We start from the raw sequence: 16,005 nt of genomic DNA, 5'->3' as shown, positions 1-16,005 counted from the left end.
AAAATTTCCAGATATAAATTCAAGTCTTTATCCACATCTTTCTAAATGTGTATATTCTGATGATATTATTTCAATATTTAACATATTGCCTATAAATAATGTTTTTTAAAAATAGCAAAGGCATACCGTGGTATCACTGTTTTTATTCACAAATCTTTATTTAACCATTTATGAAGATATTTCTCCTTCTCTAGCAGTGGTATTAAAACAATTATAACTAGTATATAATATACTAGAAAATGTAAATACCTGTTGTTTCTCAAACCGGGATCTTTATCAAGGTCATAAACAAAGCGATCTTGAGAGATTCCTATAATACTGTCTGTATTGTCATTTCTCTTGATAGTGATAACAGGGTAACCCATCTGGAGTGTCCACTGATCCATTACCTCTTGGATATTCACAAATTTCCCAATCTTCTTAAGTGCCTTAAAACAAACAAAAAAATACAGAACTCCTTTCTGAAATGATATTATTACCACATTGTCTCTTTTAGTAAAAGGATTCAGGATGTATTCATTAATGTCTTCATAATTTTATCTGAAGCTTTTTTAATCTATGCAGATATATTAAGTTTGCTTAAATTCTATTTAAACTGTTCACTTTAATATCAGAGTTATATCACAGTTTAGAAATACATTCTACTATGTTCAATGGGTTAGCACTCAATTCAGCATAGAATTCCATCCAGAGAATTCCAATCATAAAATGTAACAGGAAAAAAATATTATTTCACTTGCTTTATCCCAGAATTAGAGAGTCTATGTCCTTCCAGATGCTGTTAAACTACTTTTGACTCCAATCTACTTTGTCATTGGCTATGCTGACTGGGGCTGTTGGTAACTATAGTTCACCAACATTTGAAGCACATACCTTCTCTATTTCTACTTTATGCAGTGGTGGGATTCAGCCAGTTCTCACCACTTTGGGAGAACTGGTTGTTAACTTTCTAAGCAGTTTGGTGAACTGGTTTTTGGAAGAAATAATTAGGGCAGAGAACTGGTTGTTAAATTATTTGAATCCCACCACTGACTTTATGAAGACTTGGCTGTTAATTTTAACTGCAACATTAACTTTAGATAGAAAATTAAAACAGAATAACAATACTGACAATTTTAGCCACCACTTTAGTTTTATATTAATGTGTTAAATACTGAACAAAATCGTCTTAACTATAAGACAAGTTAATGCCGATACAACTTTTAAGTTCAGTGAATGCAGTTCAGTTTTATTGAAAGAACAAATACTACAAAATAATAGTTTCACAACAGTTTCCTGATTCCTTTACCTGGTTTACTCTGCTCTTTGGAGTTGATCCACATTTACAATCAGACCTACAAAGCACTCTGTAAAAATATTTATGCATTTTATGGTCTTCTCAAGGGCTTCAGAGACGAAGTTGAGACATGCCTACAGAGAACTGATACATCTCCTGGTAGGTGGGACTCTGAACGTGTATTGAGTCAAGTGGGCATATTTACCAAGATGAAATAAAAGATCTCAGAGAACAAAGGTTCCCTCCAAGTCCATGAAAGAGATCAATACAGTTTCTGTGCCATGCCTGAGTCTGAATCTGGAGTTCCAGATCCAATTAATCAGTTTCCTCCAATAACTGTATTTTCTCCATAATATACCCCAAGGGGATATGATTGGAGAATGGATGAATTGTTCATTTTTGCTATATGACAACCTGGCTTCTTGAAGAATCAGTAGAACAATACTGCTCTCAAGGTGCTGAAACTTTCCCTTCCTCCATGACTATATTCCTAGTTTCCTCCCTGGCTGCTTTATTCTGGGCAGATAAGACTGGGGTCCAATGCCCAAATGGAAGGACTAGATCCAGGGATGAAATGCTCCTGGTTCGGACAGTGATGGCAGGTGGTTTGGAGAATGAGTAGCAAAAATCACTGCCCCCCCCCCAATGCCAGGCTGAGCCGCACGATCATCAGAGGTTTGTTTTTTTTTACTTTTCAGCTGAAGAAATGCTTTTAAAAGTAATAAAAAAGCCTCTATGATCACGTGGCTCAGCTGGGATCATCAGAGGCTTTTAAAACCTCTTCGACCAAAGAGGTTGTAGAAAACATTATTTTAAAAGGCTCCTCTGACAATCCCAGCTGAGTTGCCTGATCATCAGAGACTTTTTTTTCTTTTAAAGGCAAAAAAAAATGCTTTTAAAAGAAAAGCCTCTGACAATCAGGCAACTCATCTGGGAGCATCAGAGGAGCCTTTTAAAATTATTTTTTTCTACAACCTCTTCAGCTGAAGAGGTTGTAGAAAAAATGCTTTTAAAAGTAAAAAAATATATATCAAAAAGTTGGCCACGCCCACCAAGTCACTTTCCCCCCCACACACACCAAGCCACGCCCACAGAACCGGTAGTAACTAGTTTTACATTTCACCCCTGACTAGATCACAGAGAATCCTGTCCATTTGCAGCCCCCAAATCCTTCCAGATAATCCTACAGGACATGATGTCTTTTGCTGCAAGAGATTTTAAGGCAGATTCCATTTTGAATTTATCTTACATCATTTAAAATACAGTATATGCTATAGGTTCTAGGTGAATTCCAATTTCTGATTCTAATAAAATAATTTCTTTTAGTAGAGGATTAGCAAAAGAGCAAATTCTCCTCTTACAATATCCTATACATGTGTTTAAAATCTGTATAAGAAGATTGGGGAATTCAAAAAGCAAATTGCGGGGAGGACAAATCAGGAAAGAAAACTTTCCATGAGCTTCTGCAGCTTGTGTGACACTGCATTCTGCCTCTATGTTGTCAATATTTCCAATTAATGGCCAAATTACTTGTGCACCTTCTGTGAACACTAAACTGAAGACTGAAGAAAGACTGACTATTTTTCATGTACTACATCTGAATCCATCACAATTTCTAAAATCAATGATAGTTGTTTAGCTCTGATTCTAAAGGTAGAGTAAAGAAATGTGCTAGCAAGATAAACAGATTTTGAGGTCCATATTAAGTACCTTTTTAAACACCATTTTAAAATTGTTCTTCAGTGTATCACTTTTTATACAATATTTACATATATAAGCCCCAAAGTCAAGTAACAAACATTAGCCCTCAAAATAAACTACATTTGTTGATGAAATATGTTTAATGCTTTTACCTCTGACAGTGTATTCCATAGGTCTTTCCTTGCAGCATTGCCATACTTGTGAATAGTTAAATAATCCTAAAAATACATACATATATTAATATATAAAATATATGCTGTATAACTTCTATACATTTTAGGCATAAATTTATAATATTTGTATTATATATCCCTGCTTAGTATAAATTTAGAACATTTTAAAGTTAGTTTTCAGTATGTAATAAAAGTACCAATAATCAACATTCCAAATTATTATTCTATAAATCATAGATACACAGACAGAGGATGCAGGCTCATTGTGGTCTTTGCAAACCTGGACTGCAGAGATCTGTAAATGTTGTTACTTAGCTATAAATACATAGTGAGAGTAGTACTAACATATTCAATTTTAATGATAACAATGAAACAAAATTAGTTTTGTCTGAGCTCTGTCCATTTTATATACTCCAAAGCTGAATATGGTCCTCAGCCCAAAAAAGTCCTATAATCCTGCTAATGAACTTTTATTTTCTTACATTTAAATACATTTTCCACTTTAATTTCCACTTTTTAATCTTTGTTTCTAGAAAATCTTACAACTGTCAGAAACATTTCCAAAGTATTACTTGTTATTGTTAACAGATCATTCTAGGAGTGCTGTTGAGAAATACAGACATTGTTGATACCTAGGTTTATTATTAAACATTGGCCTTATTTTTTGAAAACAAAAATTTCAATCTAATGCAAATATATCATTTCCTTTTTGGATTAAAGACTAGAAAATGCCATCAAACTACATTATACATATTTTAGATTGAAGATTTACATTAAGACTCAGGCTTGATCAAATGTTACTACACAAGAGCTAACTAAGCTCCTTCTCTATGTTAAGAAACTTTACAATATAGTTATGTGGCTGTATCATTCTGATATCAATCTTCATTTATTTTATGGAGCTTTAATTCTCCCTGGCAATACAACCTAACAATATACTAGATTCTGAATTATTTAATTTAGCATTCTTGAGTAGCATAGAGCAGAATATGTAATATTCCAGATGTTCTTGGGCTGCAATTCCCAAAGCTCCATCCAGAATGGCCAAAGTCCAGGAACTGTAATTTAATATAATTTGGAAAGCCACATGTTCATTCCCTTAAAAACAGAATTCTAAATTAAATCTCCAGAAAAGTAATAACTTCAACTTACAATCAAAACCATTGCATTTTGAAGTGAGAAACAGAATTCTTTTGAATCTGTTTATCACCTTTACTTCAGGTAAATGGCAAGTGATAAACACTCATGTGCTGCAAAATAATGAAACTGAAAAAAATGTTCTGATAATATTGTGTTCAATATTATGCTTGTTGCAAAATAAGTGCTTCAGTAATTAGGTGATTGTAAAGCAGACTTTGTGATATACGAATTGTAAACTCTTATGAAGCTTTAGCTTTAAATGTACCGTCCTATTTTGTAAGAAGCAGCAACAACAACCATACAAACACAGATCAGAAAAGCAATATTGAGTTACTTATGTACAATGCAGCTTTAGCAGTATAATGAAAACAAATAGCATATATGTTCCTCCACAACACTGGCCTTCCCTTTATTAAAAAAAAAAACAAATCATGCAATTTGATAAATAATCAATAGCATCCGAAGCAGCAGATTGATTGCTTAATAAATCAAATTAAATACCACAATATTTACATAAGTTGGTCTTGCTATACCCCTTGTGTAATATCCATGGATGCTGATAATGCTGGCTTTGATTAAAAGGAATACTTCTGATAGATTTTAAAAATAAATTTAAAAACCTTGAAATACCATATAAATAATCATTGTTTCATTAAGAACTATGGTTGATAAAAGATAATGAGATCCTTGTAGAAACAGAATCTAAACTCAAGTCCATAATAAATCATTTACCAAATTATTTTACAATACACACTATATGCTGAAGAAGAGTGGTTACAAATGGGAAAACAGGACCTATGTGTAGAAGGGGGAAGCTCGGATATCAGTTGTCAGCTGCAACCAAGTTAGTGTGCAACTTCCATTGTGTACACCAATCCTGAAGAGAAAAGCACAGTCCTATTCAGGATCAAAGACGGAATTACTTGATATTTGGACAAATATCACAACTATTCGGTATTGTTAGGGTTGAGCCTAAGTCTGTTCGTCCTCCTATAGACCATATATATATATATATATATATATATATATATATATATATATATATATATATATATATATATATATATATATATATTCCAGACACAAGGATAGCATCAACTGGCTGGCCAAGGGCTGAGATATATAACTTGCATATTGATTATACTGGACTACACTCTGCAACCTCTTGTAGTTGCTAAAAAAGAGGGAGGGGAGTTTCAAGTTTGAGGTATACCTCATAGGAGGGGATCTCGGGGGCCCATCAGCACAGTCTGTACCCAATCTCAGAAAAGAGGAGAACCAGAAAAACGCCATGCCTCCCATTCCTAATCTCTGTAGGCAATCCAAAAGAATACCATTGAAAGGCCCCCAAACATCAAGAAGAACCAAGAGTTGCACATCACTGTGTTAAAGAGGTCATTTGAATCATAACTTCACCACACAATTTAATCTTTTGCACATAAACTCCTCCAGTCTCCACTGAGGATCCTTAGGGCAAGCAGTCGCTCCAAAGCACTGGCTAATCCTTAAACTGATCTTTAAAGACATTTCAGCAGCTATGTTTGTAGCTCTTTTCATTTTTATCCACTTGTTTTCAGCAGTATATCCTATTCTTGGTAAATGTCAAACAATTCTCATCCTGTGTCAGGTAATAATTTATGGGGGGAAATATTGCTATTGGAGAGAAATGAATTTTCCCGCCAAATCTGGACAGAGTATAATATCTCTCAGAGATTTATGAAGCTCTGTTTTAAAATCAAAGTGAGTTCTGTGCTGCCAATTTACTTCCATGATTAGTGTATTACTAGTGCTGGTAGAGTTTTCAGCTTTAGATACTTCCTTATTAGTGGTATACAAAATAGTAGCTATGAAGAATCCCCAACATTTTGTCTTCCAAGGCAATGAATATTATTTAAAATTTGCACTAGAAATTAAGATTGGATTTATTTTAGCTAAAATAATACACATATATGTACCACATGTTTGATTCTTAACTTTCAAAATCTGCAATTTTAGTAAAAATATGAGCTGTTCAAGAAAATAATATAAGAATAGACGCATGGTACTATACCACAATACAAAAAACTATTCAGTTGAAGATTTTCTTCTACTTAATAGTTTCTAGGGCTAGGTGGTTTATTCCACAATCTGCTTTTAACAATAAGCAGCCTTAGAATTTAACAATTGTAAGAATGCCACCTCTTGTTTTAAGTATTGCTGGGCAATGTAGAATATTAAAAAAAACAGCAGGTACTATATACCTCTTCCCAACCATTTCATATCAATTGTCTTGTTGAAGGAAAAAGTAAGCAAGGAAACTTAATGTATTTCTCAAAACCTAATTTACCCAAGCAGATATTACGTAGAAAATACTGTACTTTTTATTATGATAACTTATAAATTATTTTACCCTGTATTCGGCTATGCTTTTAAATGTTCTATATTGTTTTAAATATTTTACATTATATTTCACATCTTCTTATAGGAAGATATTTACAATTTACAGAAATTGTAAATAGCAGTAGCAATTTAATGTACAGTAGCCTTTAATATAGACTCACAACAACAACAACAGTTCTCAAAATAACAAGGTGATCAGCAATAAGGAAATAAACCTTTCCAAATAGCTCTTGTTAGTTTAGTTCAAATTTAATAGTGCATAACCATATTAATACTTACAGCTATATTATACATTTATTTAAGGCTGTTTCTTGATTAATTTGGTGTAAGAAATAAGATAAAAGAAATCTGCAACAGCCCCACTTTAAAAAATATTTAAATATTTATTCTTGTAATGTACCTAAGATATACACTTTTAAAACAGTTTACAGTACAATCATAAACATTGCAGAAATAAGCCTTCAGCTTAATACAGCTTTCCCCTTAGGGACAACTATTAATAATATTTCCAATTAGCTTCAAGACATATCTAAGCAATCTAAGGGGCAGCAGGGCTTGAGTCACATATATAATATATCGCTGTTAACAACCCTGCAAAACAAACAACCAAACAAACAACCAAACAACCAAACAACCAAACAAACAACAGGTGAGTTGCTGCAAATAGTTCATATTTCAACTACTATTTAAAGATTTCATCATATAATCAAGTGAAATGTTTTTTATGCCTAAGATATGATCTGTAAAGCTGTATACCAAGATAATTATTTGTAATTAAAGTTGCAATGAAAAATCAAGCTCTTGAAGCGCAAAATTAATACCAATTTTATCCAACCTCCAGAGATTTGAATCACAACAGATCTCCATTTGGCATAAATGACTAAATGGTAACTAAATAAACCTAGGAATACTTTATTTCGACTTTAGCTGTTGAAAACATTGTTACTGAACAATAGCATATTTAGAAAAGTCGTATTATTTATGGATGCAAGTAAACTATCCCTCTTTGTTCCTTCTTATTCCTCTATGAAATTTTACACAGCATGGGGGAGTGGGATAACTTTCTTGAAGGAGACTGATAGAGATTCTTCTTTGTTCTCAGTGTAGAAAATAAATCAGATATTTGTGCTAAACCTGCCTTTTGTAATAGAATGTAATAGGATGGATTCCCATGAGGAGGGGGGCATTCCAGAGGAAAAAAACAAAGTTCAATCCAGATATTTTGTGGATGAGAAAGAGGGTGAACACATCCCCTCCCTAATATTCTTAAGAGTATAGGATAGATGAAGACAGTAGAATGCTTCAGTCTGACAAGATTGATATCAGGCCCAAAACCCAAGAATGACACAAGATGGTTTTCCAAGCTGAGTTCCACACGTATAGGCAGATTCTATCTATACAAATACAAAATGCATTTTATTTATTTGGTATTTTCTCCATGAAGTCAAAGCCGGAAAGGTTGGGGAACTCTAGTTTAGGAGACACTGTTGTATCATACCGAAACCATGAGTTTGTCACTGATACCACTTAACAACAAGGAGTTCTATTATTTAAAAAGAGTAAATAGCAGGTTTAAAGAGCCCAGTCCGATGGAAATAAAATAGGTTTTACCTCAGTTTGGATCAGGACCCCAGTACTTAACCTGAATCTAACCTGAAAGTTTTCATTCACAGCAGGGGGCAGTTTTTACAGTCCAACAGGAGCTATGAGATCAAAAATCAAGATCAAGGAATACCAATCAAAACCATAATTATGATCACTATTTATACTTTACAAATCACTCATATCAGTATTAATTGCATGCCTTACATCATATTTGTTTTTTTCTAAGTTGTAATCGGAATAGGTAAAGGTTCCCCTCGCACATACGTGCTAGTCGTTGCTGACTCTAGGGGGCGGTGTTCATCTCCATTTCAAAGCCGAAGAGCCAGCACTGTCCGAAGACGTCTCCATGGTCATGTGGCCAGCATGACTCAACACCAAAGGCACACAGAACGTTGTTACCTTCCCACCAAAGGTGGTCCCTATTTTTTCTACTTGGATTTTTACGTGTTTTTGAAACTGCTAGGTTGGCAGAAGCTGGGACAAGTAATGGGAGCTCACCCCGTTACACAGCAGCACTAGGGATTCGAACCGCTGAGCTGCCAACTTTTTGATCGACAAGCTCAATGTCCTAGTCCCTGAGCCATCGCGTCCCTTTGATACATATCAATAATCAGAATAACAACATCAATAATCAGAATAGATACACATAAAAACTACCTACTGCTATTATAAATAGGTACTGCTTATTTTTCCTTATAGACTTGCCATATAAATTTTAGTCCTTCTACAAGCATAGAACTGCAATTTAGCAGGCAGCTCTGTGAATAGTTTATTTAGCACTTATATGCATTTTGAGCTGGATGTCAGAAGAGCAGAAGAGAAGATGGCAGATTAATGATCTGTGAGAACACCTAGGATTTTTTGAGGCTGTGTTATCTAAGGTCCTTTGTAGAAGGACTGAAACTTAGCTACTTACAAATTAAGATGGTATACTGCTTAAATGTGTAAATGTGTTTTTTGGGAGAAGGGCTAATGCTGCTTGCCTTGAAGAAAGGAAAGTATGGTCCCTTCTCAAAAATCTATCTTTGGCCATTTGCTTTGGTCATCTTACCAACTGATGTCCAATTTATTGTTCTTTACTGGGAAGATGGTTTCAACTGCAAAGGATCCTGAACCACATTGGTTGCTCCTGCAGATGACCTGAAATGAGACACTTGAAAAGAGGTATTGCATTTCTCTTATCCTATTAGAGCTCTATATGGCATTTAACCATAGAATATTTTTTGGACTGCCTATGATGGTTAGAGATTGGAAGAATTATTCTGCAGTGATTCTTTTCCTCCCTAGAATTAGTGGCTTTAATTAATATTATTAGGACAAGAAATAACAATTGTCTCCATTATTTTAATAATGTTATGAAAAGATCATCTATTATCTGGGATATGGCATCCATATACTGATCATATCCAGGTATCATCCTGGCCAAAGGAGATATGATGGAAGCCCTGATGATGCCTAGAAGCTATGAAGAAGTAGATGGGGGAGGGGGAAAAAGAATGAAATTGAATCCCACTAAGACAGAGGTTCTGTTGTTATAGAAATCATGGTTCTATCGCTGTCTCAACTCTTGTTCATAAAAAATCATGGCCCTGAATATCAGTTTAACAGTATTAGATGGATACAAATCCCTACATTTCTCCCTGTAATTTCTATACATGGCTAATATGCAAATAACCTTGAGAGATGGGGGATGATCCACAATTTGGGCAATGGTCAGACAGGTGTCAGTTCAGTCTGCAACATGAATGTAGGTATGGCAAACATCTCAAACGGGATCCTCTCTGGGGATTGGAGGAGAGGGTGGAGGAAGATTGGAGAAGAGAAAAAGGGTAGGCTGTAGAGAAATTATCTGCAGGAATTACCCTTATCCAGCTTGTATAAACAAACTCCTTCCCCTTCCCTTTGTGCTGCCTGGCTCAGACTCAGCTCATAAATCAAGCAAAGAAATTGGTGAGTTCCTCATATTGGAAATCCTTAGTCAGAAGGAAGAAAAGGCAGAGACTACACAAGTAAGGAGTTGCTTAGTTATTCACAGTGCAAGAGCAGAACAACCCTCAAACTTCTGCTACCAGACTCATTTACTTCCTTGGTTCGATGTTTTATTTTGAGAGTTTCATTGAGTTTTGGGTTGGGACTGCTAAGACTCATAGAGTCTATCTTTGGATGACAATACCTGTCCCTGATACTCAAGAGTGTGGGAAGAATAAACCAGTTTTATTAATAATTAAAATTTCATATATTAATTATGAAAATAATTTTCAAAATCCCTACTCTATTTTAAAAGTACAGGGAAAGTATTTTATGAATGAAAATCAACATAAAATGGGATATTATGGTGCTAAATACTACTGTTTAAAAGAATTCATGATGTAATTAATTTTTTTCCGAAGCTTGATCTGAAGAACATCAAAAAGTTTCTGAATAGCATTGGAGATTTAGTTGTCTAATCTAGCTATATTACTTTATAGTGTTATTTTAGGTTAGGGGGATCACAGCCAATATTTATTAGGTAAGATTTCATAGGATCAAACAAAAAAAATTATGAGATTCCCACTCTTATTTAATAAAAATTAGTTTCTAGCACATATAAGTGCACTGAATGATTAACAAAACCAAACTAAATAATGTAAAATATGAGAAATTATTCAGTGACTCTTGGTTTGAAAAAATAATCTATTATAGGTTCAAAACTGAATCCGTTGATTCACATATCTTAAAATTTATTAGCCAGGAACTAATTCCCTAACTATGAACCATATAATACAAATTGGGAATATATTTCTCAGAATGTGTTTCAGAATAATTTCAACACATAGAAGTTCCTCAAGAGAGAAATGTTTGGGGAAACAATTCCCTTGTAATATAATCTGATACATCTTTACTCATAAAATCTATGGCAAATTACTTAGATAAGTGAATATGAGAATATTTATAGAGTTGGGATTTTGAAAATTATTTTTGTAATTAATATATAAAATTTTAGTTATTAATAAAATGCAAATAGTCCAAACACTTTAAAATTTGATAGTTATGTTGGAAGAAAAGGACTCCGGTTCGTTTCTTCTAGCCGGGATGATGAGATCGGCGTTGATGAACAAAATGAGAAGTGGCGAAGCGAGCTGCTGGGAAAGGAGGTTTTATTCCAGAAGTCAGAGACTGCAGTGACAATAGCGTTGGGTTCTGGGTCAGCTGGCAACTTGGAAGGGTGAGTAGGATGATTTTTATATCCTTCTGGAATTTCATAATTGAGATGCCTGATGGGGTACTTGATTAGTTTAACAATATGTCTTTTGGTATTTTGATTGTCCCTATCTGGTTTTCTGGATGGTGGATGGGGTCAAATGTAACCTTGGGGAAGAGAGGAGAATGTAAATCTAGTGGGTTTTTGTGTTTACCTAGCTTAATCCTATCAATTTGGCTTGCCTCAGTCTGAAATGTGGAAGATGCTTTTTGTTACATTCTTCCTGGTTTCTTGTTTTCCATCAGTGGATACCAATGGATATCCATCCATTTGAGGAAAGCTCTTATCAGGTTGCCTGGGCTATTTCACTTGGCTGGGAGGCGGAGGGTTTTTTTCTCCTAGCCTTCACAAGTGGTTCTTTTCTTTTTCTTTTCCTAGGGTCATGGAAATGGGGATTGTCTTATGACAGGGGTCACCAACCTTTCGGATCTCAGAGACCACCAAATTCCTAATTTTAAATCCCATGGACCACTAATATGAATTTTTTAAAAAGATAAATAGTAGTTAGTGCAATATAAAAAATGCAAATAATTTTTCTGCGGACCACCAAAATTTTCTGGTGGACCACCAGTGGTCCATGGACCACCAGTTGGTGACCACTGTCTTCATGTGTTTCAAATTTGAAAATAAATTATGAACACTAGAAAAATACAAGAAGAATTACATGAGTTTTTGACAAGAATTATTTCTTTATCAATTTTAAAACAGAATAAATACAATAATATTTTCATGTGTTCTGTTGCAATAATAAATAAAATATTGCTTCTTTAAAGTCACAATAGTTTAAATCCCACTTTTTTATATATAAATTAAAGACCTTTTAGGTCAATACTTGGCACTTTCATTAGATGCCTTATTTAATTGGCAATAACAGGTTAAGTTTAATATTTTAAATGTGAAAAGCATGTAAACTTATGTTGTTACTACTTCTCTTTATTGTATCTACCATCCATGCCAATTTCTAGCTTTTATAAACAGATTGCATCCAATAGATCTACCCACTTTTATACCATGTTTGTGCAATATTTACTAAAACCTGATCCAATAGGGGACAAGAAGCATTTTATATTTATTTGATGCATTATAAAATTAGTTGAAGGTATGAAAAAATACAAGTTTATCTTTATTTATTTTTATTTATTTATTTATTTTGTCAAACACAACAGTATATGTAAGTATAAGCATGAAATAACCATACGAATTGGATACAATCAAAGGGAACATTAGGACAGGAACGGTAGGCACACTGGTGCTCTTATGCATGCCCCTTATAGACCTTATAGACCTCTTAGGAATGGGATGAGGTCAATAGTAGATAGTCTTTGGTTAAAGCTTTGGGGATTTTGGGAAGAGACCACAGAGTCAGGTAGTGTAGTTGCAGTGGGCTTTGGCACTTAGATCGTTTGATAAGAAAACTCCAAGGTCTTTGACGGGGTGAGGACCATCTACAAGGTAATGTCCATCAAGCTTGTATTTAGTGTTCTGATTCTTTTTTCCAATGTGTAAGACAGAGCATTTGCTGGTTGAGATAACTTGATGACTTTCACATTCTGATCCATTCTAAAATTATGTGATTCTATCCAAAGTAAGTATTTAGCAACAAGGAACTAGTATTTTCCCATTATTTTAATTTAAGAGTTGTTTTTATAATAGATTAGAATTTTCCCTTGTGTGAAGAAATATTGCCACAAGGTAAAATAAAAGAAGTATATATGGAAATTGTGATGTGGAATTTTAAAGTATGTAGTAAAAACTAGAAATGTGCAAAATAGTTTAAGAGTGCAACACTCTGATCAAACTTCTCATATCTGTTTCACAAACTAAACTATCTCTTTCAAGATCAGAACATTTCAGGTAAAGTCTGAGCAAAATTAGAACTTCAACTGCTTTTTATTGTAGTTTTTTTTTTAACTTAAGTAAAGTTCTCAGGGTCATTTGAATTAAGAATCCTTTAAGTCTATGTAAATAAATAAATAAAGAAATATTAGAAGGACTATTCTGGAATCGCAATAGTATATTTTTGGACTAGAATATATTAGATCTGAACATATTTGAAACAACCTTAAAATTTCTAGTTTCACTAATGAGGTATAAGAAATAATGAAGTGAGTTGCAATTGAAATCACTAGCACCTTTCCTGTATCTATCAATTATTTACATAGAGTTACTTCATTATAAAAGAAGAAAAAATGCCTAAAGGACAATATAAAAGCTATAACAATTAATTTTCCAGCTATGAGTTTTGGGAGAGATTTTTATATTTCAGTATTGAACCATGGAGAAAATATCCAAAAATCTATAGTGGGCTAATGCCATCACTAGCAATAATCAAATTGGCACTTCCTCTCCCCCCAAAAGCAGGTATTCCAAATATTTCCATTTGTGCTAATTCAGCTCATCGCAATAAAGACGTTACTAATTTGAATATTTGTGTTTTTAGTAGTGATATGCAACTGGCAGTTGGAATGGCAGAATCAAGTGGTGAAAAATAAATTTGAACTTCCTATGAATTGGTTGTTTTCTGTGTATGATTGACATAAAGAAACAGTCTCAAAGTATAACTGCAGAAGTACTACACTATTTTTTTTCATCAACAAATTTCAGTAATATTAAAATAAGTACTGTACAATAAGTACTTACTCTGCATTATACAATATTGGTATAAAAAAACTGCTTTTAGACATTGAAAGACATTTAAAAGGAAGAAAAAAATCTCATTCCATCTTCCACATTTCTACATATTTGATGAAAACCTGAATTATTAATTAATGTTAATTGACAAATCAACATTATATACACAGGTATTCCACATGACTGGAAGTTCTAATATAAGTTTGTGTCTGCATGTGAAAAGATTTCACTTCTTGCCCAAATAGTCTAGAATGTGAAGGAGTTAGCAGTTCCATTTTTTTGGAAGCAGCGCTATTACACAAAGCTTTGTTTCCTACTTTGTACAATTGTTTGCAAGTATAAGAGAAAAGTACAAAGCAGTTGAAATATCACAATTATTATAAAAAAGTTGATCACCTAAAAATAAACAAACAAATGAATTCCCAAAAAGAGTTCTAACAATATGTGGCTGACTCATCAAATAAACTATTATCCCTGGAGTTAAAAATACCTGTTATGAGTCATAGCATAATGGTAAACAGACTAGGCTAAAACATAATAATTATAGTTTTCTGAATCCATCATGACAGTGACCATCTCCCTTTACTGTTTCTTTCTAGACTAGCCCTTGATCAAATTGTCTAGTTAATGCCAAAAATAATAAGAACACTGTTGGAAGTAGAATTAGCTAGAATTAGCCATTCAATGGGTTCAATGGATCGCAAAGCAGACACAAAAAATACAACTATAACTAACCTTAGATAAGACTTCTAGGTTTTGGGAATGCCTACCACCAACTGAATCCAGCAGAGACAATCGTCATGGCCACAGCAGCATCTAGACATTATTAATACTTTCCTATCATACTAGAGAGGGCCAATTTGGTGTATCGACTATAAGGGCCCTAGCCTGGGAGATTGTGAATCTTTTTCCTGCCTTAAGCATGGAAAACAGTTGGATGACTTTCCACCCAGCATTCTATCTCAGCCCTAGGAAGAAGGCAAAGGCAAACCACTTCCAAAAATCTTGCCCCAAAACCTCAAGACTGACTTAAAGACACACACACACACACAAAACCCACTACCAAAAGATATATCTCTACCACTTGAAACTCTGGTTTCATCAGGATATCTGATAGGGTAGGTATTGAAAAGAGGGAGAGAGGAAATTGGGACCAAATAAAACAAAGATAAGACAACCTCCTTATTTTGGAAGCTACTGGTAATTATTGCTCATTGTGAAGGAAAACAATGCTTCAAGGTTAGAACTTCAGGTATCAGACAGTTCCATAGCACATTTTTTAGCTCTCCCCTTTCTATTTGCCACAGAAGTATTTTCATAATATTTCTACCTGGACTCAGGTCTTTTATTTAGAGATTCTTCAATTAGTTAACCACTGAAAAGTTGGAAAGTGCCAGGAGTCCCATAGTTACTGAAGGGAAAAAGCTGATTGATGAGTTCCTGTCTTGACCTCTTTCTTTATACATATTCACAATAATTTCAAATATCAAGTGACTGGATCCAATCTACAATTGTTTGCATTTCTAAGCATAAGAACAGCACAACTCCTTACCTGATATATTTAGCCTATTAATTATGCCTAGCAAATAATATGCAAACTTCTTGTATCACAACTTTTATTACTTATTTATTAAATTTTTATTATGCCCATCTTTATTAACAGTGACTTGGAGGAGCTTACAATGATAAAAAGTAAAAAAAAAGTCCCACAAGACAATTAAAATTAGGAGAATTAAATAGAAAAAAAACCCCCAAGACAATAGGTTGTCTGAGAGTGGGAATCTTCTTACTCAATCAGTCACTCCCAATGCAGCAGTAGACCCCTGTTGGGGCTTACAAATTTTGATAAAAGTATACAA

General features: G+C 33.9%; 1 protein-coding gene and 1 long non-coding RNA gene across 4 annotated transcripts in view; one reads left to right on the top strand and one right to left on the bottom strand.

Annotated features, from left to right (window-relative positions):
• Positions 1-16,005, bottom strand: part of TRHDE (thyrotropin releasing hormone degrading enzyme) — a 288,715-nt gene that overhangs the window by 57,445 nt on the left and 215,265 nt on the right. The window contains exons 8-9 of the mRNA XM_058191067.1: positions 3,130-3,195; positions 250-428 (exon numbers count right to left, since the gene is read on the bottom strand). Of these exons, the coding sequence (XP_058047050.1) occupies positions 250-428; positions 3,130-3,195 (245 nt within the window). The remainder of the gene's footprint in view (positions 1-249; positions 429-3,129; positions 3,196-16,005) is intronic.
• The window catches only part of LOC131202261 (uncharacterized), a 31,083-nt gene that overhangs the window by 8,019 nt on the left and 7,059 nt on the right, over positions 1-16,005 (top strand). For 2 of the 3 annotated variants that reach the window (XR_009156110.1, XR_009156111.1), the window contains exons 3-4: positions 9,362-9,438; positions 11,303-11,479. This is a non-coding gene — a long non-coding RNA (uncharacterized LOC131202261). The remainder of the gene's footprint in view (positions 1-9,361; positions 9,439-11,302; positions 11,480-16,005) is intronic. The other variant, XR_009156112.1, reaches the window with a different exon arrangement.

Source organism: Ahaetulla prasina, chromosome 7 (assembly GCF_028640845.1).
Source record: "Ahaetulla prasina isolate Xishuangbanna chromosome 7, ASM2864084v1, whole genome shotgun sequence".
Taxonomy (NCBI): domain Eukaryota; kingdom Metazoa; phylum Chordata; class Lepidosauria; order Squamata; family Colubridae; genus Ahaetulla; species Ahaetulla prasina.
This window is presented reverse-complemented; position numbering and strand designations above follow the sequence as displayed.